Source organism: Pseudopodoces humilis, chromosome 20 (assembly GCF_049639895.1).
Source record: "Pseudopodoces humilis isolate 2021_Gansu_Grassland_sample_001 chromosome 20, ASM4963989v1, whole genome shotgun sequence".
Classification (NCBI taxonomy): Eukaryota; Metazoa; Chordata; class Aves; order Passeriformes; family Paridae; genus Pseudopodoces; species Pseudopodoces humilis.
The window spans coordinates 7,614,022-7,639,379 of NC_142219.1; the positions used below are offsets into that span (position 1 = coordinate 7,614,022).

Genomic DNA, 25,358 nt, shown 5'->3' on the forward strand with positions numbered 1-25,358 from the left:
CTGTAGCCCAGCTGTTATGAACAGTTTTTCCAGTCACTGGGGAAGAGGAAGCCTTCCTTACCATACTCCAACATCCAAGAACAAAAGACAAATCTCAATATCTCATCCCAAAGGGATGCTCTGCAGCCTCATCTTCCCTTCAAAGGACAGAAGAGCCCTACAGCCAAACCCTTTTTGCTCGTTTCTAGTGCCTTAGCAGACACAAAGGAGAGCAGAGCCACAAACAAGAGGGCTGGGATCCAGCCAAGCTTCTAGCTGCTGCTGAAGCAAGGAACCAAAGTGATAGTCCTTAGGACAGTCCCATTCACCCCACTTTGCTCCCAACTTACCCTCTGCATTGAGGAGCTTTCTGTCTTTGTAGAGGTCTGTCAGGAACAGGCTATTCACCAGCGTGGATTTTCCCAGACCCGACTCTCCTAATTGACAGAGCGCAAAGGGGAGGAGGAAAAAGCAAGCAACATGACCCGCTAATTGACTTACAAATGAAACTCTGAACAAGGCTTTGAATCCTAAGCCAGAGGAAGTGAGAGAGACGAGCTGTCAGGGGCTGTTTATTGGCACTACACTTTTCCAGCAGTGAAAAGACTTTTGCTGCAAGATGTCTCAATCCTTGTACAAATATGATCTTCCAGCTCCCCCATTCTCCCCCTCCTTCCTTTCCCTTGGTCCCTCTCCCTGTTTGGCCCTGCCTTCACCACCCAGAGCAGTCACTGTTGGAAGAAAAGCTTGCTCGAGTGGGTTATGAGGGGTCAGGAGGGGCCCATTCCTCCTGGGGAAACTGCCGCAGGCTGGGGAGCAAAGCAAGGCCTGAGACAAGGACCAGAACAGTGAGAGAAGGATCCAGGTGTTATGGAAGCACCTAAGGGAAGTGAGGAGAGCTGGTTCCCTCCACATACCCACCATGTGACCCAGCCACCTCCATCCATGGGCAGTCTCACCTGCAACCATGAGGGTGAAGTCAAAACCCTTCTTCACAGATTTCCGGTGGACCTGGTTCGGCAGAGTGGCAAATCCCACGTACTGCTTCTCATGGTCCTGCAGGGCAGAGGTGGATGGCAGCAGGTCAGAGTGTGCCACCCCTTCTGCTTAAGCCTCACACAGTGACAGGGTGTAGGACTCAAAAAGCCCTTGGGGCGGAGCCAAGGGTTGGAGGAGAGGCCGGTCCCTGCCCTGGCAGCAGTGCAGGGCAAGGCACACGCCTCCTCTGGGCTGAGGTACTTGGCCCTTCCCACAGGTGTGCACAAAGAGACATGTCCCAGCCACAGTCCTGCTTGGCTACTCTCCCAGCAGCTTCCCAGCACGAAGGGAAAAGGCACATCCCACCATTTCCACTAGAAAGCACATCCAGGGCTGCTGCTGACAGACAGCCTTCCCAACTCTGCTTCATCTGCACAGTCACAGGCTTCCTTCACAGCAGGGTCACCAAATGCCACCTTCTCCCCAGGTCATTTCCACATCCCACCAGAGACACGTGTGCTACATGATGGAGAGGTCTGCAATTAGCACCCCGGGGCTTGCACTGTCCTGAGCCACGTGTAGAGGAAGGTACAGTGGCTCAGCTTCTGCTTGACCTGAGAGGGGATTATTTCTTGCTGTGTCACAGCCACTCCTGGCTGAATAAGAGGAAATCCTGAGTAATCTCTTGTGTTATTTCTAAAGAGACCAAAATTCAAGGAGCATGGGAAGTGGAAGGATGTGGAAATACTGATAAACAGAACTAAGATGATTTTGATGAGGGTATTACATTTAGCGTTACTGCAGTGTTACCTATCCCCAAACCACCCCCCAGACACAACCCCTTACCACTGAGTGCTCTCTCACAGCACAAAATCCACAGGCATTCCACACGTATGGCACATGCTCTGTACAAGCACACTAAGCCATTCACAAACGCCTCAGCTAGAGACATGATAGACTCTGAATTTCAACATCAATGAATATAATCATACCACTGGGATTCACACCACAGACACATTCACGGAGTCTGGAGTTCCTCAAAACTGGCCCTAGCTCCTATTCCATGGGTGTCTTCAAGCACATGGCTGTCCTCAGCCATTCTCCAGGCACAGCAGGGAGTATTTTTGTTTATAAGTTTAACACCATTCCTGGGTGACATACTCAAAGAAATACAAAATATGATCCAGGGTGCCGAGCTTAGGGCAATGCTGACTTGCACCTATTTCCACACTGCAGGTGGGCAATGTTGCTCCCAAGCAGCTCTCTACAGCTGCATGTCCACCTGTGTGAGAATCCCTGGGCATCCTCAGTCTGACAGACTGCAAAGTTCTACTCTGGGGACACTGAGCAGGGAAGACAGTCTCCTCCTTCCAATTCATGGCTGCTCTGAAACTGCCCATTGAGATGGAACAGATGTGGCTGATGGCCATTGTGGCCCAGGGACTCTGTACTTTATCACTGTCACTACCTTCTGGCAATTGAGGTTTGGTTTGGGTCTGAAACTTGGTCATTTTAGTCCTGAGTGATTGTGGGTTCTGATCTCCCTCACCTCCCATAGCTGAAGCAATGTTGTTTCATAATTGTCCAGAAAGGCAGGAAGGGACAGAAAAAATGAAATTAGAGAAAAGGGGAGAACTAGAGAGTGTTCAAAGTGCTCCACTGGCAGCTGTAATGACTGATCTAAAAGGCAGTGACATCCCGAGCAGCAGTGCAGCAGCGAGACCCCCGGGTGATGAGTGATGGCAGTTCTGACAAGCTGCATGCAGCAAAGCAATGCCTGCCTGGGGGACACCACAAACCTACTAAAAGCCACCCAAAGGGCTCAGTAGAGGGCAAACAAGGTGCACAAAGCAGAGTGAGAAACGTGATAATGGCAAGGTCACAAAAACAAGGATGAAAAGACAGCTTCCAGCCTCTGTCTCTCAGTACCAGAGCTGCCTCAGCTGCTTCACTTCCTGGTAAAACACATCCATGAGCACAGCCAAAATGGACACGTAACAGCCAGCACATCATAGTAAATGGTCCAGCATTTCCCAGCAAGCACCACAAATATACAACATACTTCCCTTTTGTGCTTCTCCTGCCCTGATCTTTACCAGACTTTGGAAACACAAGGATCACCTCCTCCCTCCATGACTTGACATGTGAAATAGTACTAGTAATGTGCTAATGAAACCACAGCTGAGACTTGGGGTGTGTTTCTCTTGTTTTGTTTGATTTTTAACCTAGATGACTAAGGGCTGACAATGGAGACACTGGGGAGCTGCGCTCTGGAGCAACTCCACTTACTTCTGCCAGGTATAACTGGCTGAACCTGATCTCTCATTTCTGTTCAGCCCAACCAAGAGACTTGCTGTACCTCTGGTTGCCTCCCCAAAGCTCCATGGAATCACGATATTCAAAATGAGCAAATCCCAGCTGGTGCAGGACACTGCCCTTTACCCATGATTCATGCAGTCGTTTCCCTTGCAGAAAGGAAGGTCAGTGCTGAGTGCAATACGAACAGAAGAGCTCCCCTCACTATGGGAGGCAGCCAGACCTGTGAGGAGGAAAGCCCTGTCCCCAACCATGTCTCCCTCTGACCAGCCATGGACACACTGCAGAGCCCTGTCAAGGGTAAAGGCAAGAGATGCAAGGTAAGTTGTGAGGAGGGATCCCCTTCTTGTAACAGCCCTCTCTCAGGAACAGCAGCGTGGTCTCTGCACCAGCCTTCACTTGTGGTTCTTCACCTTTGCTTTGAGATACTCAGTATGTGCTCCCATTCCAGTCGTATTTGGGCACAATGACAGGCACAAACCCTCACCTCTGCCAGCATGGCAAGATTAACATGGCACTTAAGGAGCCCACATAGCCTCCTGAGCCTGGTGTGTGCCTTGCACAAAGCTCTACACCACTCACCACCTCCAGGTACTGTCTGCAGAGCAACCATGCATGGGGTGGAGAGGCCTGGGAGGGCTACTGACAGAGACAGGGGGCTTTCTGGGTTATGAAAAGTTAAAATCCATTAATTTCATGAGAGACTTGGATAGGAGTTCCTAAATGCATCACAGCTCCCTCCCCATGCTCTTGACCCTCACAAGCCAGGGTCCATCAAGCTGACAAAAGCCAGGACAGCTGGTTTCTGTGCTACACTCCCCTTGCCAGCTCCAGCTGTCGGGAAAAGGCCTCAGCCAGCCAAGCCAGCAGCACTCTGGCACAAGAAGCCCCTCTCCCACCGCCTGCTCCATGCTGCTGCCTTTGTTCCCACTGGCATCCCGCTACCACGTGCCTGGGAACGTGCCCTACACACCACCACAGAGGCCACCAAGAGCTGTGGCCAATCTTTGGGACCCTATCACAAACCAAAGCACCCCAGGCCAAGCAAAACACACCCGTGCTCTCCTTTGGCACACGCTTTCTGGCTCACCAGACATTACAGCAACATGTCACATCCTCACATCCTCTAATACCTGGCCGAGGTGGCCAGGGCTCCCCTGGCAGCCAGTGCTCTCCCTGAGAGTTCAAGCCAAGCAACAAAGCCCTGGGTAGGCTCAAGCCCTGTTCCTGTTGGGAGTGTAGAAACATTCAGGATGTGTTACACAGAGGAGAAGCTGTCCTGGTACTGAGGTGTTCACAGGGCTGTCTGTATCTCTAAGGCAGAGTACAGTCTCCATCGCTCCTGTCCTTCCCAATTCCCTCCTCACCTCTCCGGTGGATGTGTTTTTTAAACCAACCCAGATCTCACGTGACTTCACCACTCAGCCTAGGGATAAAAGGGGCCTTGCTGGGTATATTCAAAAGGGCTAAAATTAAACATCATGGGACCACAGCAAATCTGAAGAATAATCTCTATCAAGGTCTGGAGCAAGCCCCAGAAAACATGGAGCTGTGCTAGGACCCTGGCGCCTCTGGCTCTGCCTCTTCAGGGGGAAGGGGCCCTCGGTGTCACAGCCTTCAGCACAAGCCATCCAGCTCCCTCCCAGGCAGCCCTTCCTCCAGCCTTTCCCCTCCGGCCAGGCACGGCCGCCACATCCGCACGAAACAGCACAGCCCAGCCCTGGACGAGAGGCAGACCCTTTGCTTCGTTTCATTGCAGAAAGCTGCATAAATTCACAACACAAACAGCCCCCCAGGCATCTGCCACGGACATCTGCTCGTCGGGCCTGGGGCTGAGCACAGGAGCATCGGCAAAACCACTCACCCACCAGCATTTGCTGAAGAGAAGGAACGCGGCCAGCAAAGCACAGCATTAACACGGTGTTATTTAACACAAATCGGACTGCGTGTGGGCATACATAGCGCTGACTCCTGCCCTGAGCCCCCCCATGCACGCACACGCCATTCACCCCGGGAATCACCGCATCGAACACCCGCACAAAAGCGTCGCGCATCTCCCCGCTGCCCACCGCGCCCGCGGGGGCTGCTCCCCTCCTTTCCGTGCCCGCCGTCCCTCCCTTACCGGCGTCTTTCCGCTCCTCTGCTCCTCAGAGGTCTCATCTTGTGCTGCGCGCGTCTTCTCGGGCACCATCCTCCCCCCTCCTGTCCCCGCTGCTCCCCGGCTCGCGCAGTGCTATAAATACATCCCTGTACCTTCAGCTTGCCTGGGTGGCTTCGCTGTGCCTGCGTCCGGGGAGACAGCAGCCGCTCCACTAACCGCTCCTGAATAATGATCGAATCCATAACCGCGGCTGGCAGGACGGACGGACAGCCACCGCGGGCCAAGGGAAAAACCCCAACCCATGTGTTCCCTCCCAGCCTTCGCTAAATCCATGCGGCAGCCCCCCCGCCTACGCGTGCACACACACGCAGGGCTGGCTCGGCTCGCCTCGGTGCCGAGGCGAGGCGAGGAGGAGAGCCGAGGAGAGGCGAGGAAAGGCGAGGAGGCTCCCAGGCAGCTGCCCGGGATTTCCTGCCTCCGCCTGTGCCGCGGGAGGAGCCTGCCAGCGAGGACAGGACAAAGGCCACGGCGGCCGCGGGCCAGAGGCGATGGCTCTCGCCCCGCCAGTGTCCCGCGGAGAGGCTGAGCACGTACCGGATGCTGTCCCTGCCATCAGTCTGACTCCGCGTGACAGATGGGCCTATTCAGCTGGAGGATTTCTTACACACCCTGCCTGACGCGGCCGAGACAAAGGTTTGCTGGAGGAAACCTGCTCTCAGCAAAATTGTGCTGCTTCTGGCTGTGTGGGTGAAGGTCTCGAGGGTTCACAAAGCCTCGAAAACGCAGGGTTCAAATATAACCCCCAGATCGCAATCCTGTTTGATGCGGGTCTGTCCCCACGTGGTGCAGGCTGATCTTGTGTCTAGCCCAGGTTCTACTGCAGCCTCATCTCTGAATCCAACTGGAATAGCACCACATGCATTCTGGATCTTACAGCAACCATTCAAGTTCTGAAGACGTTTCAGAATAAGGAAGTATCTGTGTGTTCATTAAGAAGATGAACCCAACCCAACAGCAGCTCAGCATATCAAAAAGGTCAAAATCTCAAATCTGGGTTCTGAACCTTTCTATAAAATATGCCTTCCAGCTTTTCTGTGCAGCCATAGAAACTGAACAGGAATTTATATAAAACAGACAAAAGCTCCTAATTTCATATAATCACAGCAGTCTGGAAACCAGGGGGTTAATACCACAGCATGTATAATGAAATGACAGGAGATGACAGCACTGGTGGTGCTGGAGGAACCTGTCCCTTGCCCCACGGGTTCCTGAGCAGCTTTCTGCTCTCCAATGGGAAGGACAGAGGCTGCAGCCATACTCCTGCCTTGCTCTCAGCCACAGCTCCTGCTGCTTCTCTGGATTCTGCAGGGCTCCCACAGTGACTCCGCAGAGTGCCAGACCAGCAGGGCCTGCCCTGGTCACCTTGGGCCACAACCCAGGCCTCTAACATGTACCCCAAGCCTGGCTGACACCAGGTTCTGTTATAAGGTACTGAGTCACTATAACGGCCAGTGGTCTTTGATTGTGCAAAGGAAAGAAGAGGGGAAAAAACTCCCAATGTTTTACCTATGCTGCCATCCTGCAAGCTACCGGAGGGTGATGTCAGAAGTCACAGGCACAAGGTCCTATTTTATTCCAAAAAAAAAAAGAACTGGGAAGGACCCCCAGAGCAGGAAGACTCCTGCCATACAACAGCTGTCATACCACACGCATGAAACCCTTCTCCAAACCACCCTGCTCCACCAGCAGCATCCTTAATTACACCCACTGAGTTTTGTTCCTAGTTGTTTGTGTGTAGCAGTCAAGCAGAAGGCCTAGACTGAGATCCAGATGTGGCAGGACACACCCCTGTTTGGTGGCTCTGCCCTCACTCTGCAGCACTGCTCCATTCCCCAGGGAGCTGACAGCCCTGCATTAGTCTCCCTGCTCAGTGGTAGGTCAGGCCATGCTCATGATACCTCTTCTTCCTCCTTGATTCACCTAATCCTTGCTTTCCAGGACTCTGCCACCAAGGTCTTCGACTGGCACATGACTGAGGAGCAGTGACTTCACCACACTGCCTGCACTGGGCAGCAAGAGCAATGGCTTGTGGCACACCCAAGGTACATCCAAACCTTCTTAAGATAACAGAAGGTTCCACCAGTCCTTCCACACCATAAACCACAATAGCTGCAAGCAAACCCTCTCCAACCCCCATGAATTCTCATGGCTTGGAAAACCCTTGTGTGAGGGCCACAGGCCACCAACCACAAGCATCTTCCAAAGGCACATGGAGACATGCTGTGTCCCCACGAGCCCACTGCACCAAAACAGAACATTCTTTTGGGCTGGGATCACAGATGAAGTCAACAATGATTTGGTTGCGACAAAACCACAGTGTTGTTCATGGCCCCAGGAGCTGTGCTGACAGCGCAGAGAGGAACAAGGAACTACTGTCTCCTGAGTGCCTTGAGCTCTCACACACTGCACATGCTGTCAGGACTGGCAGCCAGGGAGGAATTCCAGTCAGAAGGTGATGCCTGACAACTCAGAAAGCAGATTAGGGAAAGAAACAGGAAAGTAGGTCTTGGCTACAGAGATCATTTCAAGACTGAGTGGCCAATGCTATGGCTTCCATAGCATTACTTGCTGAAGGACAGTCAACTGGTTTCAGCCTCTCCTGTCCCTCCTAGAGATGCTCATCTGGCATCCTCAGAGTTACCAAACCATAAATGACAGACTAGTTTTTGTCCCTCAGATGTGCCACATGACACACCCAGAGCTGTTGGCTCAGGCTGATGTGTCCAAACTTCCCAAAGACAGCCAAGCCAATTTTGTTTTGTCCCTGTCCTTTCTGATCACAATCCTCTTTCCACACAGCCCTTAGAAATGCTCAGTGCTCCTCCAACAAGAAATCTGATGTACACCATCCTTAAAAGAACAAAAACATCTCGTGCAGTGTGCAGCAGAGCTCAGCAGGAAAAAACTTGGCACTTCCAAGATGTAGAGCAAATCCAGAGAGTTTTTTTCCACTGGCATGTCTAAATACTTTTCCAAGCAAGTGCTCGCAGCAGCAGCTCAGGGGTCAAACTGGCTGCAGGATCCAGGTTTCTGAGTGTCAGAGCAGACAACCCCAACCTGCCAAACAAGTCAGCAAGGGCAACACAGGCAAGGGGTGCACCGAGTCCTTCCCACCTCACAGACCAGCTCTTTGTCAAACTGTGACAGCAGAGAAGTTCTCCACCTGCAGGGGAGCTGTTTTTACTAGCAGAGATGCTCAGGCTCCATCCTTGGGTGAACAACCAGGAGCATGTCATGAAAGGAAAAAACTTCAGCCTGATCCAGAGAGATGCTCTTGAGCAGCACAGAGCCAGGCAACAGGGTCCCACCAGGGATGCACCCAGCCAGCCTGGCCAGCACAGAAGAGTGGCGAAACTGCATATCCATGGCTTGGCAGGGTCAGAACAGTCAAGTAATAACAGCATTTATGTTTCTTCCTCTGAAGCAGCTAAGCTATTTTCAGAATTCCCCACAGAAGGGAAATTTTCTTCCTGGCTGTTTTCTAGGACGAAGGGAAGGGCAGTTCCAGAGAAGATGTTTGCTCAAGCTGAACAGAAGCAGCAGCAGGCAGTAATCCCATTCCCAGTTTGGACCAGGGCAATGGAAGCTGAGGAACAGCTGATATCCTCCATGCAGGTGCATAGGTGGGAACTTCCAGGGCTCAGTTACCACCTTCTTCTCCTGTTGCCTCCTCTCCCACTATAAGGAACATTAATGCTGACTTCAGACAGATGAATCTCACAGGTATCGCAAGGTCTGAACCCTGCTGCTCCATCACCAGCAGAGCTGCACACTCATCCTGAGGCTCCTGCTGACCTGATCCAAGAGAAAAAGCCTTGCAGATCTAAACTCTGATGAATAATTTAACCTCAAGCTTGCAAGCAAGGCTTCATGTAAGTGGCTTCTGGGAGCACCAGAGCCCTGATGCTTTAGCCAGGCTTTATCCTGTGATGCTCAGGAAAAAGCAAGATACCAGGCAAGAAATGCAGACATCCCAAAGCACAGGATTAATCCCCTGTATGTTCAGTGCCACAAGCACAATCTGCACAGCAGCCAGATCTCATCTTTTCTTTTACCTATGCCACAGGTCAAACTTCTAATTTCTGCTCAAGGATCACTGCTGCTTTGTCACATAATCCCTCCAGAAATGTATCAAATTCAATTTCAAACACATTTATGCTCTCTGCTTCCACTTGAACCGCCTTGTGCTTCCCAAGAAGCACTGTGTGACTCATGCCATGCCTCCACTTCCAGCTCTTAAAAAAGAGCGACGACCGTAATTTACCTCCTGCTTGTTTAAACTCGTGACTTGCTCTGGAGCGAGTTCACAGAGCTTCTCACACCCAGCTCCTCATTTAGGATAATCTGCACGATATAACAAAGTGGGCAGACGTGGAGCTGGCTGGATCTCTTCCAGCAGCCCCTCGGTCGCTGCCCGCTCCTCTCCATGGGAGGAGCCGTGGTTCAGTACCGGAGCGTTCCGTGGGAGGGAAGGAGCCAGCCCGCGCAAGGGCCGTGTCCGAGCGGGGAGCGCCCAGGCGGCTCCCCTGGCCAGGGGCACGCGAAAATCTAACGTACAGGTCAAACCTGCCACCCTCACTGCTTCCTCCGGTTGCAAACACATTCCTTAGCACAGGACAGAGGTTTCCAAATTTAGCCCGTTAAGACAGAAGGAGAAACCAGGTGGTGCAGGAAGGTCTGAGGCAGTCTTGACACTACTGCTGCTCATCTCTTCCTCCGACCCATCCTCCAGCTTTGCAGCACTAATCAGGCTTAAATAGATGCCTTGCCTCTCATGTCAAAGCTACAGCTGGGAAAACCAGGGAGAGGCAGAGCAGAATCCTGCCAGCCCTGGGAAGCCAGGCACAACAATGTTTGAGAGAACTAACAGGTACACATTGCTGTGGGGCAGAGAAGCTGGCTGGGCTGAGAGCGGTTTGGTGGAAGAGGATGGAAAATAATCATGATTTATCCTCTGCAATGGAAAGGCACTGCTTCTTCCAGGTCTCAGGTTCTCCATCCAAATGACAAGAACATCAGTTTTGGAAGTTCTTGATGCATGTTAACACACATGAATAGGAAAAGGCTGGGGACAGGATCCTACAGAAGGTGCAGTTTATGTTACAGGTAGTGGTCCCAATCCTGCGATCCTTACTCACCGAGTAGTCCCTTTGACATAGAGACGACTGCTCACGTGAGTAAGGGATGCAGGATCAGGCCTGTCTACCAAAGAGGCTGAATCCTGAACCGGAGAGGACATCATGGCCTCTGAGCATTGTGAGACACCTACGCCTGGTCCAGCAGGAGCTAATCCAAGGGTATCACAGGGGAAGACAGTCCAGGTTGGGGCACCACACCTGCAAGCAGCACACTGGGCACAGACCATGGAGAGCAAGACAGTGGACAACAAATATGCTCCACTAAAGCAGAAATTCTCCTGATTCATTCCCAGTTCACCCATCTCATGAATACTTCCAGGTCTGTAAGGAGATGTTTCTTAACCCCGCTGTCCTCCCAGCAGGCTCCTGAAAACTTTGGGAGAATGAAAGCCAACTGTCTTAGGAGATCTCCCAATCTCTATCTTAAAGCTACAATTAACATAACTTTATGAGTAGCTGATGCCCACAAGAGAGGAGAATAAGCCCATTCAGCTCACCAAATAATTTTAAATTTCATTAAGGAGGAAAAGGCAGGTCTCTAAAGCAACCTTCAGTTCTGGGAGGCAACCCAAGAGAGAAAAGCTGGCCTCAGACTGTGTGAGCAATAACCTGGAAAAGCTCTGCAGAACACAGAGGTAGAGGCACCTTCTCCTTCCTAGGGGGCCTCCTGCAGATCTTCCATCAAGGACTCAGATGCCCAGGCTCAGGCCACACATCCTCCCTCCCTGCTGTCGGCTGCCTCTACACACTCAATAACACCAAGCAGAGTCCTTGTGCACCTTGAGACAGCAGAGGCACACAGGGACCTTCACCCTCCATCCCACCCTCACCCCTGGGCTTGCAGCCCCAGCCCACTTGATTGAGATGAGCCTGCTGAGAAGGAGCCATGCACTCATCCTCCTCCCTCTGCACCAGCACAGCTCTGCCTGTGCTCCACCTCCATCTCCACACAACACAGCCACACCTGGCTGCAAAGTGCCGTCCCTCGCAGCCTAGCACGGGCCAGTGCTCCCGGCGAAAGCAGCTGTGTGCCTTGCAGTCTCCCCCGGCTCGCTGTGATGTGTGCTGGACCATCTGCTCTCCCAGAGGGGACCCCCAGGAGCCCATTTTCCAGCCCCGCCATAAAAACAGTCTGTGCAAACGTCACTGCCCACATCAGTCTGCCCAGGGCTGGGCCCTGTGTCGGGACTAGCATCTGTCTTTGCAGATGGATAATTAGATTCCCTTTCCTTTCTCCTCCTGATGGTTTCTCTGGCTGGCAGTTCCCCCGCAGCCCTGCACAATCCAGCAGCATTAGTCAGAGGGAAATTCTGCTCCCTTCCTCCCCAGGATGTTGTTCTTGGTTCAGTATGAACAGCAGAATGAACTGCATGATGATCTGAGTGCTTCACTGCAGTAGCACTTGTCCTTTTCAGCCTGGCAAACACAGGCTTTCCTTCCTCAGCTGCACCCTGCCCCTTTTCCCCAGGTGACACAGAAATCACAGCGTGAATTCAATGAGTGTGATGCTGTTAGCAATTGGAAGCAATTAGCTAATCAGTAGGAATACGCAATCAGCTGGACTGGGGTTGTTGTAGCACACTTCCATTTATGAGCAGTGGTGCCAAACACTCCTTTTGGGCAGGGCCTAAACAAGCATACCTGATTCTCAGCCATGGTGTGAGATGCTCTCAGAAAAAGATCATAACACCCTCCTGCAGGAAACCTGAGGAAGAGATGGAGCAATGATGAAACTGGGGTAATTTAACAGCTGTACCTCAGAGCTCCCAGAGAACGAGAGGATTGTGTGCCCAAATGAAGTGTCCAAAGAGATCCTCACTGAGCATACAAGATTGTCTGTCCTCCCCTGCCACTAAGAAGTGGCTTTCTGGGAAGCAGTATTGATAACTGAAGTCCTGGTGGTTGCACAAGCATCCCCAGGACCTGCAGAGATGCACAGACACATCAGTTTCACCTGAAAGTGAAACAAGACAAAGAGGACTTATCCTGCTGGGATCCACAACTTTCTCACAGTTCCCCCCTCACAGAAGATGTAGACTGAAGAATTCAGAGACAATCTGTCAATTCTGTCCTCTTGTACCCTGCGATATCCTGTGTTCTCCACAGGCAATGTCCTGAATCCATGCACAGCACTGAGCTTACAGCCCTCCAGTGCAAACCATCAAGACTTCGAGCAGCTTCACATCACTGACTGGGCTTGGTAGCTTCTATTCTGCATCTGGCTGCAAAAACCAAACTGCTGCCTGCTCCATGCAAGGGGCTTTGAAATGCCTTTCAGAAGATTCCAGGAGCTTGCAGCTGACTCCCCTGTGAGCCATGCCAGCCCACTGCTGGCTGCCCACCAGGAGCTGGATGGAGCATTACCCAGCTGTGCCAGGCTCACAGGCCACGAGGCTGAGACATTGCAGCCATGGAACAGTCAGTGCCTCTTGCACCGTTAGCGGCCTGGCCGGGCTTCCCAGGGCCTGGCACACACCGGTGCCCACGCCGGAGCGTGGCGGCAGCGCGGCGTGGTGTTCCCAAAGGGCACCACAGCCCCGGCTGCCCGAGGAGGTTCCCGGCACAGCTGTGTTGTGGGCCACTGGAACAGCTGTGGGACCACCCAGGCAGATACAGAGCCTGGCAGTTTGCTGCATGAATGAAGAAGAAAAGGTAAGGGCAGCAAGGCAGCTGGGAACCAGGATTGTTCCCCACTTGCCTGTGTTGTGCAGCCATCCAGCATTCACATCGGCTCTTTGTACCCTGCCATCGCAGACACTGAGGCTGTGCCTGGGGTGTAGCTGTCAGAATAATCAGAAACAGAATCAAGAAATGCTTTCCAACACCTTTCTCTCCCCTTCTTCATCACCTGCTTGCTCCAGCAAACACCAAGCCTGGTTACACCTTTGCTGAACAACTCACCACTTCCCTGTGCTCTGCAGTGCGACTGGAGATTCACATTTTATGTGATGATGGGAGAAAACTTCAAGTCACTGAACATCTAAATCAAACTGTGCTGTCAAAGGGAATTTAAACAGTTTCTTCCAAGCTTAGGAGTAATAGTCAGTAAGTGCTGAGTGTTGCTTCTCCTTATCAGGGGGATGTTGACCAGCATGACAAAAATAAGACTAGTTAGTCTGAGTTTGTAGTGAAACAGAGCAAAGAAGCTTAGATGAAGGAGTATCTGGCTGAGAGTCTCAACAGGGATTGTGTCAGATACTAGAGGGCTCCCCATGCCCTTCCATAACACCGGTGCAAATTGCAAGGTCTGGAACCCACAGTAAAGATGACCACACAGATAATTTACCAAGACTGGTGGACACTGACAGGTCCCAGTGGCTCTGCATTACCCAGTCTGAGGCTGCTGCAGGACACAGCAGCTGGCCAGGCTGGGGGTCAGCTCAGCAGTCTTGGTGCTCTTGTGACAGACAGGCAGTAACAGGCACCCCAGCACAGCCCACCAGCACAGCAGCCTTGTCTGCTTCAGTCCAGCCCCAGACTTCATTAACAGTTTTGCAGCAGTGAGAGATTCCTACTAACCGCTGAGATGGAGCCATCTGTTTCCATTTATGTGCTGGAGCACATAAAACACAGGAGCAGCTACACAGCAAAGGACTCTAGAGAGGGTTTGCTCTCCTGAGCACACAGGGAGTGAACAGCCAGCCAGTTGGGACAGAGACCAAATTCACCCTCCTCAGTGACCTAATACCTACCTTCTGCAAAATGAACACCTGGGAGGCATTGCAGCCCTCCCTCTTTGATTTTGAGACCAAGCTCCATCTTTAATCCACCTACAGGCCACTTCCCTGAAGGCACAGAGGATTTGCTCCCAAGAGCAACTACACCAAATTACTGCTCTGCATGGCACCACAGCAGAGGAGGGGTTGATAAAGCTGTCCCCACATCTCTTGGCCTGCCCTCTCAAAGCCAAAATGAATCTACCACTGATAAGCCAGGATCCCTAAATTAACAGCTACCAGGCCCTGTTTTTTTCTGTATCAGGGCCCTGCAGAAATCATGTTTAAGAAATCTTTATCCAAACACCTTTTCTACACATTCATTTCTGTGTACATGCTTCTCAGGCCAACCATGTACCCAGCTGCCCCACAAAAGAGCCAAACATGCTAGTGGTGCCTGTGCAGCACAAAAGCACAGAGTGGAGATGAAAATGGCAGCAGGCACCATGGGAGAGTCTAGGCAGCTTCCAAAAAAGGTAGCAGGAAGAAAGGGATAAAAACTGGGGACACCCTGTGTGGGGAGGGCTATGGAAGTACAGGTCCTGTTTGGCAGCTGAACTCTGGGACAACTTTGCCACCTTGCTTTACCAGTCACACCTGCTTGGGAGGGAAAATAGTCTTGCTCAACAGGAGATTTCATACTACGAAACAGATTGCTTAATTCTTGGCAGTTTGTGTTCAGCAACTACCCTTTTCCTGTGTTTGCTGCTTCCTCTCTGAGCACACATTTTTTTAGAGCTAGAAGAGACATTGTTTCTCTCAGCCTGCCCATGGGCCCTGCAATTCCCTTCAGAGATTCCTTCCGTTTGGAAGATCTGGTGCCTGTGGTGGACTCACAAAAACAGCAGAGAGCAGCAGAACATATACTAAGTTCTCCTTTCTTTCACAACAAAATCTTCCTGGTCTTGACTGGGGAGAGCAGAACTAAGTGTTCCTGGAGAACATTGCTCTTAGGTGAGAAAGAATGGAATATCAGGACATAGCAAGAATAAAACACAGTAACACCCTGTGATACTGCAGTAGCAGCAACTGACTGGACAAAACTGTCACAAAAGCAAAATCCTAAAGCATCCTACACAGCTTCATGGAGGGATCCTTCCAAACATGATCTTGTCTTACTGCCCAAAACCCATCACCAGCTTCTCTGCCCCATTATGGTTTTGATTATCTCACCTCCAGCCACACCCCTCTGGAGAGGGCAATTCTGGATCACTTGGCAGGCACCACCATGCTCAGCCCTACAACATGGCACATGACCTCAGGTCCATTTTCAATAGCAGGAAAAGAGCTTTCTCTAAAGTGTATCCTCCTGTAGCTCGTGTATCTGGTGTACCAGCCCAAGCACAGGAGCTTCTCTTGCTCCTCCAATCTGCCTTTGCTTTGCTATCACATATTGTCAAGCTGTCCCACTCAGCCCTGCTCTGCTGAAATCTTCCCAGGAGGCATTTCTCCTCAAAGCTCCAGATAGAGTGACAGAGCCATCCTTGTCCATTGCAGCCCTGTCCCAGTCATCCTGAGGCTGCTCCCAGAAGTTAATACATTGCAGAGAGCACACACAGCTTCAGGCCACAGAGCACAGGGCTGCTGAACTGAGAGACCAGGGGAGCCCTGCCTCCTGCAGTTCCCAGCCCACCGGGCAAAGCTGTGCTCAGGCAAGCAGGATCTGCTGCCAAGACCTCCCCCAGTGAAGGAAGAACCAGTGACCCTGCCCTGAATCAGGGAAGGCCCTGAGCAGCACAGCAGGGTTGGGCACAGAGCCCTGAGTTACCATCCCAGCTCCAGAGCTGACAAACCTCCCACCAGAGGCAGTGCCTGGTACAAAGCCTCCTTTGTTCCCGACACACGAGCCCGCTCCAGGCTGCTGCCGGGACACATCTTTATTGTGCCCTCCTGACTTCAGCAGCAGGCAAGGCTTGGGGATAATAGTCCCTTTCTGGGATGCTGCTGGGGCTCACACACAGAGGCTGCAGATGGAGGGGCTGCCAATGTCCTGAGCCCTGCCAGGCAGCCAGTGCTGGCACCATGCACCCGTCATCACTGACAGCAGCACAAACCTCTCCTGGGGCTCCCCTGACCCAAACTCCTTCTCAAAGCCATGGCAGAGCTCCTCTGTAACCCAGCCAGCACCTGTCACCTGTCACTGCACATCAGTGTCATGGGCATAGCTGTGGGATGCTGAGCAAGGGGGAAAAAAGGGATGATTTTAACACAAAATACCTGTTTGTCCATGCACTTTGAGATTGTTCCCTGGAGACAATTCTGAGGCAGGAAGGCAGAAAGTCTGCAAACTCTTGTCCTCACTGTGACATGGTCACAACAGGATTCATTTTCAGTCCCTGCTCCCACTGCAACAGGGAACAGGGGCAGGAGGGCTGGAGAAAGTCTCTTGCTAGATCCCACAAACAGTTAAAACTCTCCCTATTTAGCAGTGATGGGAAGGGAATTTTTATCCAACCAAAAGTCTTGATGCCACCTGGGACAAAGCCAAGAGAAAAGCAAATTCTTCCAGTCAATTTATCCCTCTCCAATACTGCCTACCCAGCTACAGGGAGTTTCTGCAGCCACACAGCCACAGAGACATGAGAAAAGACTGCTTTTATTTTCTCAGCCATAGCTTACCACAGCCCAGCATCTCTTCAGCTTGAGCTGGAGCCAGAAGACAACTAAGCTTAAGGGGAAGTGGCTGGACACCCCCACACAGCTTGTGAGACAGCACTTGGAAGCTATCCTGACTGAAAGACATGGACATTTACTGAAGTCCAGAACTGCACCTGGCAGACCAGCTCCAGCATCCAGGATGGAACTGGGCTTGCTGGACAACAGCAGAGTCCAAGGACTCCAGGCTTTAGCTGTGCAACAGAAAATCTCGGCCACCTCAAAACAGCAGACATCAAGGCAGGAGGAAGGGCCCTTTGCCATGTCAGGAAGCAGAATTACCTGATAGTTTCTGCAAGTCTGTGGTCTCATGTGCTCCTCATCACTATCTGGACCTGCAGCTGACACTCTAGCTGCCTTTCACCCCATGCTCCAGATCTCCAGATCTCCCAGATTTCTCACTGACATCTTGGGTCCCAAAAAGAAAAGCCTCCAGGAGGGCTCTGATCCCCTTTTCTGCTGATCCACAGGGTCCTCAGATTCAAAGAACCCAGCAGAGGCTCTTCCATCCATGCACATACCTTCAGCACCTTTCCACACAGCACATGATCACACTTAGCGTGTTTTCCAGCTGGGCACAGCTCAGCACCCTGCAGGACAGGGCTGGACCCTTCATCAGGAACTTACTGCTCTGATGTGTGACATGTCCAGCTGTGTTTTTCGGACTCTGCTTCTCCTTCCTACTTCCCCCCACTCTAGCATGTAGAAAGATAAAAACCCCCACAGCCATCACCCACTTCCCACCTCCTCACACAGCTGTACATCACTGGGCAGGAGGCACAGGGCTCTCCTGGAGCCTCAGCCCCTCACCTGCATCATTCAAAGAGCATCAAAAGCTCTGGCTGGGCCTCCAAACACTGCTCCACCTCAGAGCTGGAGACGGATGAGGTCACCTCCTCCAGTCTGAAATCACTTCCCTTCTCAAACTGCTCCCAAGACTGTGCCACAGATTTAAAAGAGTGGGATGGGTGGGGAGGGAAACCCAAACCAATGGAGCGTGTTCTCCATTAAGAGCTCAACACTTAATTTATCTCTGCCTCCCAGGCGACTGCCATCCGAACTCTCCACCCTCCCTCCTTCCCCTGCAAGAACAAACCTGGCAGAAACTGCTTTGAATTAACAGCAGGGTATGGCACAAGCTGCATAGGCCTACACTCAACCCCCAAATCCACAAATCCAAACCCAAGCAGAGCACTGGGGAAGAATCACAGCTTGGTGTTGTCAGATGAGCTCAGCCACACTGCTCTGCCTGTGCCAGCTCCAACTGCTGACCTTCAGCTGCAGCAGCCCAAGTCTATCTCACCACACACACAGGGTTGGAAATGATTTGTACTGGCAATGCAGCACTGAGCACCAGCACCACAACCCTGCGGTTTCTTCAGCACAGCCCCATTCTCCACTGTGCAAGTGGCCGCACCGGCCAAGGTGGCAGCAGGATTCTCCCACCTGGATCAGACAGCACAAATGCCTGAGGAACCAGACTGAGAAAGGAAAATGAAAATTAAGGTCACCAGCATGGAGGAGTCCTAAGGAAAGGAGCCTTGCAGTGGCCACACTTGGCCAGGAGAAACCAGACTGACAGTTCAGTGGCATTCCTTTAAAAACACATTGACCACAGATGAATCAGTGTCTCATTGTTGGAAGCTCTAACCTGACCGCAGTACCCAGCAGTGCCTCAGGCAGTAACAGCCACCACACATCACTGTCATACGCACATACTCCTACACAGCCATGGGTTTTTCCCCTCACCCCAGACTTTGCTCAACACAGGAAGGCACCCAGGTTTTGTGGGTCTCTTCCAGAATTTCCAGTCTCACTGCAGTGGCAGACACTGGATAGGGCCACTTTGTCAGGAAATACAGCTGCTGTGATCCATACCCTGTTTGTAATCCAATCCAGCTCACACATGCGCATGGCCCTGGCCTCACTGGTGACACAGCAGCCACTGGGCACAACCCCACAGGTTAACAGGAGCTATTGCAAATGCAGTGGCTAGAGGAACAAGGGGCAGAGCATGCTCAAGTGCAGCTATAGATCACATACTGCATAATTTTAGACTTCCTTCAAGCAGATGGAAGACTGGGTTGCGTGTGCTGCCAATCCTGTGATAGTTTCTTTGGATCACACAACAACCTTGGGGCTGAACAGCAGGAGAAGTACAGCATGACTGCATCTCCCAGACAGCACTTTTCTCCCCAGCCTCTTTCCAGAGGCTAGCCCTGGACAACAACCAGTCAAAACTGCAATGAAAGTGAGATCTTTCTTCCCCTTGTGGGCTTCAGCCCTTCTAGAAGCAGTGGGCACCAGAGAAAGGAATCTCTCTCGGCACCAGGCATGGACCTGGGCTGTTCAGGTAGCTCCTTCTTCTGCAGACCAGGAATAAATAACACTGCAGGTCAAACAGGTTTCAGCAGATGAAGCAGCAGGCTGTTCCACCTGGCTGCATTCCCACCAGCTTCTTTCTGCCAGTTCTGGCTTCACACCTGTAACTCAGTAAGATGCCAGCAGAAGTCATCAACACAGTGAGGACCTGGTGGGGAAGTGACTGTCCAACAGACAGGCTGCCTTGCTGGGGAGATGAGGAACCACCGAGCTTCTACACATCAGTTTCTGAGAGTTCCCAGTGGGAAAGCTCCAACAGCAATGAGTGGAGCAGGGCATGCTTCACACCACTGCCCTGAGAAACACCAACCACTACATAGAAGGAACAGGTCTGAAGTTGAACATTTGGGCTAAGGGGCATCCTGAGGCTCAAGTGCCTCTGGGAAGCTTTAGTTGTGGTGTGATTGACTCACAGGGGAGCAGAGCCACTCCTTCATCAAAGTATGCTGTGTATCCCTAAAAATCGTGGCCTCCAGGCAGAAATACCTCTAGACAGAGCTGTTATATCCTGGGCTTCAGTGGCTTCACCACCTCTGAGCATAGAGAACTTCACTGCAAACACCCACACCTGCCCTGGCTGGGCCAGTGCTGTCTGCTGAGCCCTTAAGGATACAGTTCTGGAGAGTCATGAAGAGTCATGCTCTTCACCCTGCACCCAGACACCCTGGAGAGCTCCGCACCATGTTCTCTGTCTCCTGCAAAAGCTATCAATGCTGCAAAAGAGAAAAGATCTGCAAGAGCAAAGCCTGTGTGAGTTTCCCATGCTGTGATGAGTCTGGGTGAAGCAAAGACAGGCACATGGGAGCATAAAGCCCCAGGGCAATGCACTGCCTAGCTCCTCAGCCCTGGATTTGTCCTCCAGAGAGCGGACTGCAGTCAGCTCCATGCTCCCAGGGAGCACGTCCCTGTGTAAGAGTGCCGAGCTGGAGCACAGAGGCGATTCCAGCCACAGAGGGCCTGGGCTCAGCACACAGAACAACTTCCAGGCACACAGAGCAGTCAGAAAGCAGCACAGCCACTGCAATAAACAGTGACTAGCAAACCCACTAGCCAGCTCCTGCCAGGGAGACACAGGAGGGGTTTAAGGAGAAATCTGAAGGAAAAGAAAGAGGACAATTTTCAAAAGAAGGTGGGATGAGCTTAAGAGATTAATCCGCAATGGAACATCCCTGCTGAATATATTCCAAAAATAGAAGCAACACTCTAGAAGTTTCAGTTCCAATACAGAAAGCAAAATGTTAAATGGGTCTGTCACTCCTGAGCACAGCCATGATCCTTTCACAGAGCTACAACTCTCACTGATTTTTTTGAGGCAAAGATGAAAGAGCCATTCAGAGCAGCCTGGAACATACCTCTTGCAGTATTTTCAGTTATTTTCCTTCAGCAACCCCTTTCCTGGACCTAATCCATGGACCACAGCACATGAAAGGCAACTGTAAGCCTGGCACCAGGTGTGTAAATGCCGAGGCAGCAGTAGCCTCCTCATGGGAGATGGCGAGAGCTCTTGCTACACAGCAGTTTAGATCAGAGAGGGATGGTGGGGGGAGAGCAGTGACAAGCTGCTCACCAGAGCCAAATTTATAAAAATACAGGAGGTATCTAGCTCCTCAGTTTCAAAGGAGGTAGGCACTTTCATCTGTATTAAAAGATGGCTGGCCTTTGGTTCCTATTACTGCAAATTGCCTAAAAATTTTGCCTTTTAAATAACTACATTGTACAATGGCCCTTGTAGAAAAGCTCATGTTTCAGCCTATTGCTTTTCATCTCCACACCACCGACCCAGACCAGAGGAATGTGTCAGTTCCTTGGTTAATCCAGAATGTGCTGACAATTTCAGAGGCACTGCAAGCAGGATCACTTCATTTGTGGCAGGAACAGCCCACAGTCCTGGACTGGCACAGTGGGAAACTGCAAGGCTGTGGCCCAGGAGAGGCTCCACAGACACCACTGTCATGCAAACACTCAGTAACTGCCATTGTGTCACAAGGCCCCACTGAGCTCCACACTGGAACAAGAAGATTGGAGCTGATCTTACAAAAAAAAAGGCACTGGATTTACTACCCAGCTCTGCAGTTCTGGCAAATCTCACCACTTATAATTCAGTATAAAATACTGTAGCCAGACCAGGCAACCCAACTTGACCAGGACAGATGTGGAATGAGTATTGTCCTGACAAGGTCTCAGGGATGGTATTTCCTACTGAATTCGAGACTGCCATTTTGCCTCTCTCCTCATTAAAAATTACAGCCTTAGGAACAAACCTTATCACCCACCTAGACTGCAGGAGACAGACACTAAAGCTGTACATCCTGCAGAGGGCTATTAAAAGACAGACATTAAAAAGTGCATTCTCTACACCTCCTAAAATCCTTTCCACCTTAAGATAACAATTTCTTCCCTGAAAAACAGAGAGAAAGCAATCACAAAAGGTTAGTGCCCCTATACTGTCCTTGCATCAGGACCACAGCCCAGTCACTGAACAAACAGGGTCCTCCATAACATCTGTTCTTTGCTGATAATATCACTGTGACACTGGTGTTTGCTGCTATTTCAGTCTTGATTTCCATGGTAAAGTTTATCTAGTCAGAGTCAGCAATATACTCTCTACTTGCCCTGTAGAAAAACCGTTATCAGCAACTCACTAATACAGTCCTGATTGTAAGGAACAGATAATTGTGGAATCCTCCCTCCAGAGAATCCTTCTCTGGTATTGCTGATTTCATAAATTTCTTTCTGGGCTCATCTGAAAATAACAAAAATGGTAAAGTATATGAGATGTAACATGAGAGATGCTAACATAGCAGACACTGGAATAGCAGAGTTCACGAAGATGTCACCTTTGAGATGATTACATTGGATTTCTGCAAGTCAGAATGAAACCAGATTAAAAAGATATTAGAGAAGACAGAAAGTCATTTGACTGTAAACGCTGTGGCTGTTGGACTCACAAGGGGCAGCAACACACGATGTTAGAAAGAACTTGGAAGCAATGGAGTGGAAAAAATTGCATTTGCTAGACTGTGTTTTCCTGCAAGGCAACCCACAGGAAATGGAAACAACCGTGTAGGTAAGGCAGAGGAGAGAGGCAGTGTGGGGAATGCTCCAACCAGTGGATGGGTTAGCAGAGAGCCAGTACCCCCATGCAATGCCAGCTCAAGTGACAGCACAACAGGCCAAGAGTCATTTATCACTCGCAGCAAGTTCTTTAACAAGAACTGGGTGCAAAATCAAATTAGATACCCACAAATAGCTCTTAGGATGTGCAGCACAGCGTGAAGTAAAACCTTTATATGTTTTAGGAATCCAAAGATAACTCTCTTCAAGGAAAGCCTGGAACCACCGTCACATGCAAAATGAGGAAGGGTTCCCTTGGGCTTCTAGCCTGGGCTTTGACTTGCTAGGCCAAACAGCAATCTCTTGGGATGTTTTTTCTGAGATTTATTTTCTCAGATTTATTCTCTGTGTGGGTTCTCATCCCACTGCGCCTCACAGGCTCTTCAGGCTCATCTATAAACCATTGCCTTGAAAATACAAAGCAAGACCTTCTTCCTCTTCTGAAGAAAACACATGCTGGCCTATTACTGCAGGATGCCAGCCAAGAGGTGGGTGGATACCCTAATTACTTTGTTTTTTGAAAAATAATGAAGAAAAATAGTTATTTGTCATGAAGGAAAATCCCTAATCAGCTAAGGACAAATTCTAGGTACCCAGTACACATGGATTCACTGGAGCCACAAGGAAGCTCAGCACTCAAGCATATGCAGGGTGTCTGATGAAACAAGAGCAGCAGTCTCATCCAGCCATTTCCTGGATGTCCACTGCCATTAATGTCACGACAAATGGGATCTGAGTCCTCCAAAATGCCAAATATATGCTGTGAAGTCTAACTCGCAGGGACACACTTCAGTACCAAACACAACCAAGTGCAAGATGCAGCACAGGAACAGCTGACAGGAAGAGGCATCCACATACTTCGAGAAGAACCAGAAGATGGCTCATTAAGCTTTCAGACTAACAAGCCCCATGATACCCCTCATTAGCAACCCTATGCACACACTACACTGCTGCCACATGAGGGGCAGCTCCAAGAACACCGTCACTTGTTTATCAAGAGAACAATTCTGCTATTGCCTGACACCTGCCCGTAACAGTGCAACCATGGGAGGAGCAGGGAGATGTTCAGATGACACTGGGCATTCAAACGAGGCAGCAAAACGCCTGGCACTGGCTGGAACGTCTGAGCAGCTGCTGAGGACCAGCCCTACCATTTCAAACAGAAAGGCTTTCACTGACGTTAATGAGAGCTGCTGCAAATAATGCCATCCCACAGCTCTGAGATGGCATGCAAGTCCATTCAGGGACTGGCAGCTGAACAGAGCAAGCACTGAGGAACAGGAACGCTGGGCTCCATCCAGTTGCTTCTGGTTTACTCAAATTGCTCTAAGATCCAGTGCTGTGAACCTGATGTGAGCCAAGCATGGTGGGGCAGGGCAGATGAGGCTTATCCAGGTGACAAGAGGACACACTCCTGCTGCACAGTGATGGTCATCAGGGTTCCAAGCAGGTCTATGTGGCACTACTGGGGCATATGCAACAAACAGGCCTCTCACTGACCTCTGTGGGCCTGTTCTGAGCCTCTGAAGTGCCAGCCCCAGGGCTGCTGGCAGACTAGAGCTGATCCAGAGGGTCCAGCTCCTCAGTGAACCTGGAGTGCTTCCCAAGCATGTGCCTGAATTAACTGCTCAGTAAAAGCACCAAGTTCTGCTAAATGACTGTCCTCTCCAATACCCACTTCCCTCATAAATGCACGTGCTGCCAAGGGCTCCTTTCAAGGGGAGGGGAGCTCTTTAAAGCAGCTGAACAGCACAGGTATAAACCTTGGGATGAGACACAAGCAGTTTCTCTTCTGCTTGCTACAGCTCCAGAGCACTGTTCCAGCTGCATCACAGAAACCATCTCAGAGTCAGGACTGCAAGAACAACTGCCGGGAGACAAGAGATCATCCCTGACAGCATCTCTCACTGTCCCAATGACACATTCCTGCTCATCTTGGCTCTGTGCAATCATGGCAAGGCTTTGCTGCAGACCAGCTGCATTTCTTGAATTAACTCCTGCTGCCTTCATTCAGTCCACTGCCTACAAAAACAGGGCAAATACCAGCTTCTGAAGGCTCTGATGCTTCTTCCATTACCGTCTGATCCCAGCTGGCAGCAGACTCCCTAAGCAGCAGGAACCTCTGAGAATCTATAGGATCTTGAAAGCCATAAATCTGCCTGACATTTTTTACAGCAGGCCTTGGGCAGAAAGAAATTACTATTGGTCTAGATGTGCACTTCCAGTACTCCCTACCTACATTTCCAGGGCTTCATATCACTTACAGAGACTCAGGAGAGCTTTAAACCAAACAGGAAGCACAGCCAAAGTGACTGTGTGTAGGGCAGGCAGATGCCTTTGTGACTCACATTTCACCTGAATATATAATTAATATAGTATGTAATTTATTTGAAAATAAAAGTGGATGTAAGACTGCAGGATCTAAAGAGACTTCATGTGTGTACATATCACAGCAAGAATGAGCTCAGTGCGTCAGGAAGGATTAAAATAGTTCCCACACTGAGGAAACAGTGAGGAGACATTACAAAAAGCTGAGAGCAAAGTGACTTGCCTGGGAAAAACCTCAAAAATAATTGCAATACAAACTATATCAGTAAAAGGCCTGGCTTGTGCTCTCATGTGTGTTCACACAGCTTCATGCACCACAGGTCTGCATGGAAAAATGAAACGTAATCACTGGAGCCACATCTGTACTGCCACGGGCTTTGCCTCACAGAAAGCAGAAGAAAGATGTTAAACCCTTGGAGCCTCTTTTCCCACAAGTTGAGTGGATGTCTTTCCCCTCCCTTGCTTCTGCACTGAGAACATACAGAGGTCAGTGGGACGGGCTCGCTCCTCATGGCCAGTCTCCAGGAGCTAGCACTCGTGATCCCGTGGTTTATTTGCTCAGCCTGCACTCTCAGCTCCCAGTTTCCCTGC

The 25,358-nt window shown here is 50.8% G+C and overlaps 1 protein-coding gene across 4 annotated transcripts in view; it reads right to left on the bottom strand.

The window, feature by feature from the left end:
- Positions 1-25,358, bottom strand: part of SEPTIN5 (septin 5) — a 42,262-nt gene that overhangs the window by 9,694 nt on the left and 7,210 nt on the right. The window contains exons 1-3 of one of the 4 annotated variants that reach the window (XM_014253900.2): positions 12,214-12,277; positions 939-1,035; positions 330-416 (exon numbers count right to left, since the gene is read on the bottom strand). In XM_014253900.2, the coding sequence (XP_014109375.1) occupies positions 330-416; positions 939-1,035; positions 12,214-12,228 (199 nt within the window). In that variant the 5' untranslated portion in view covers positions 12,229-12,277. Of the gene's footprint in view, positions 1-329; positions 417-938; positions 1,036-5,395; positions 5,849-12,213; positions 12,278-25,358 lie in introns of those variants that run through there. The other 3 variants (XM_005524374.3, XM_014253898.2, XM_014253899.2) reach the window with 3 other exon arrangements.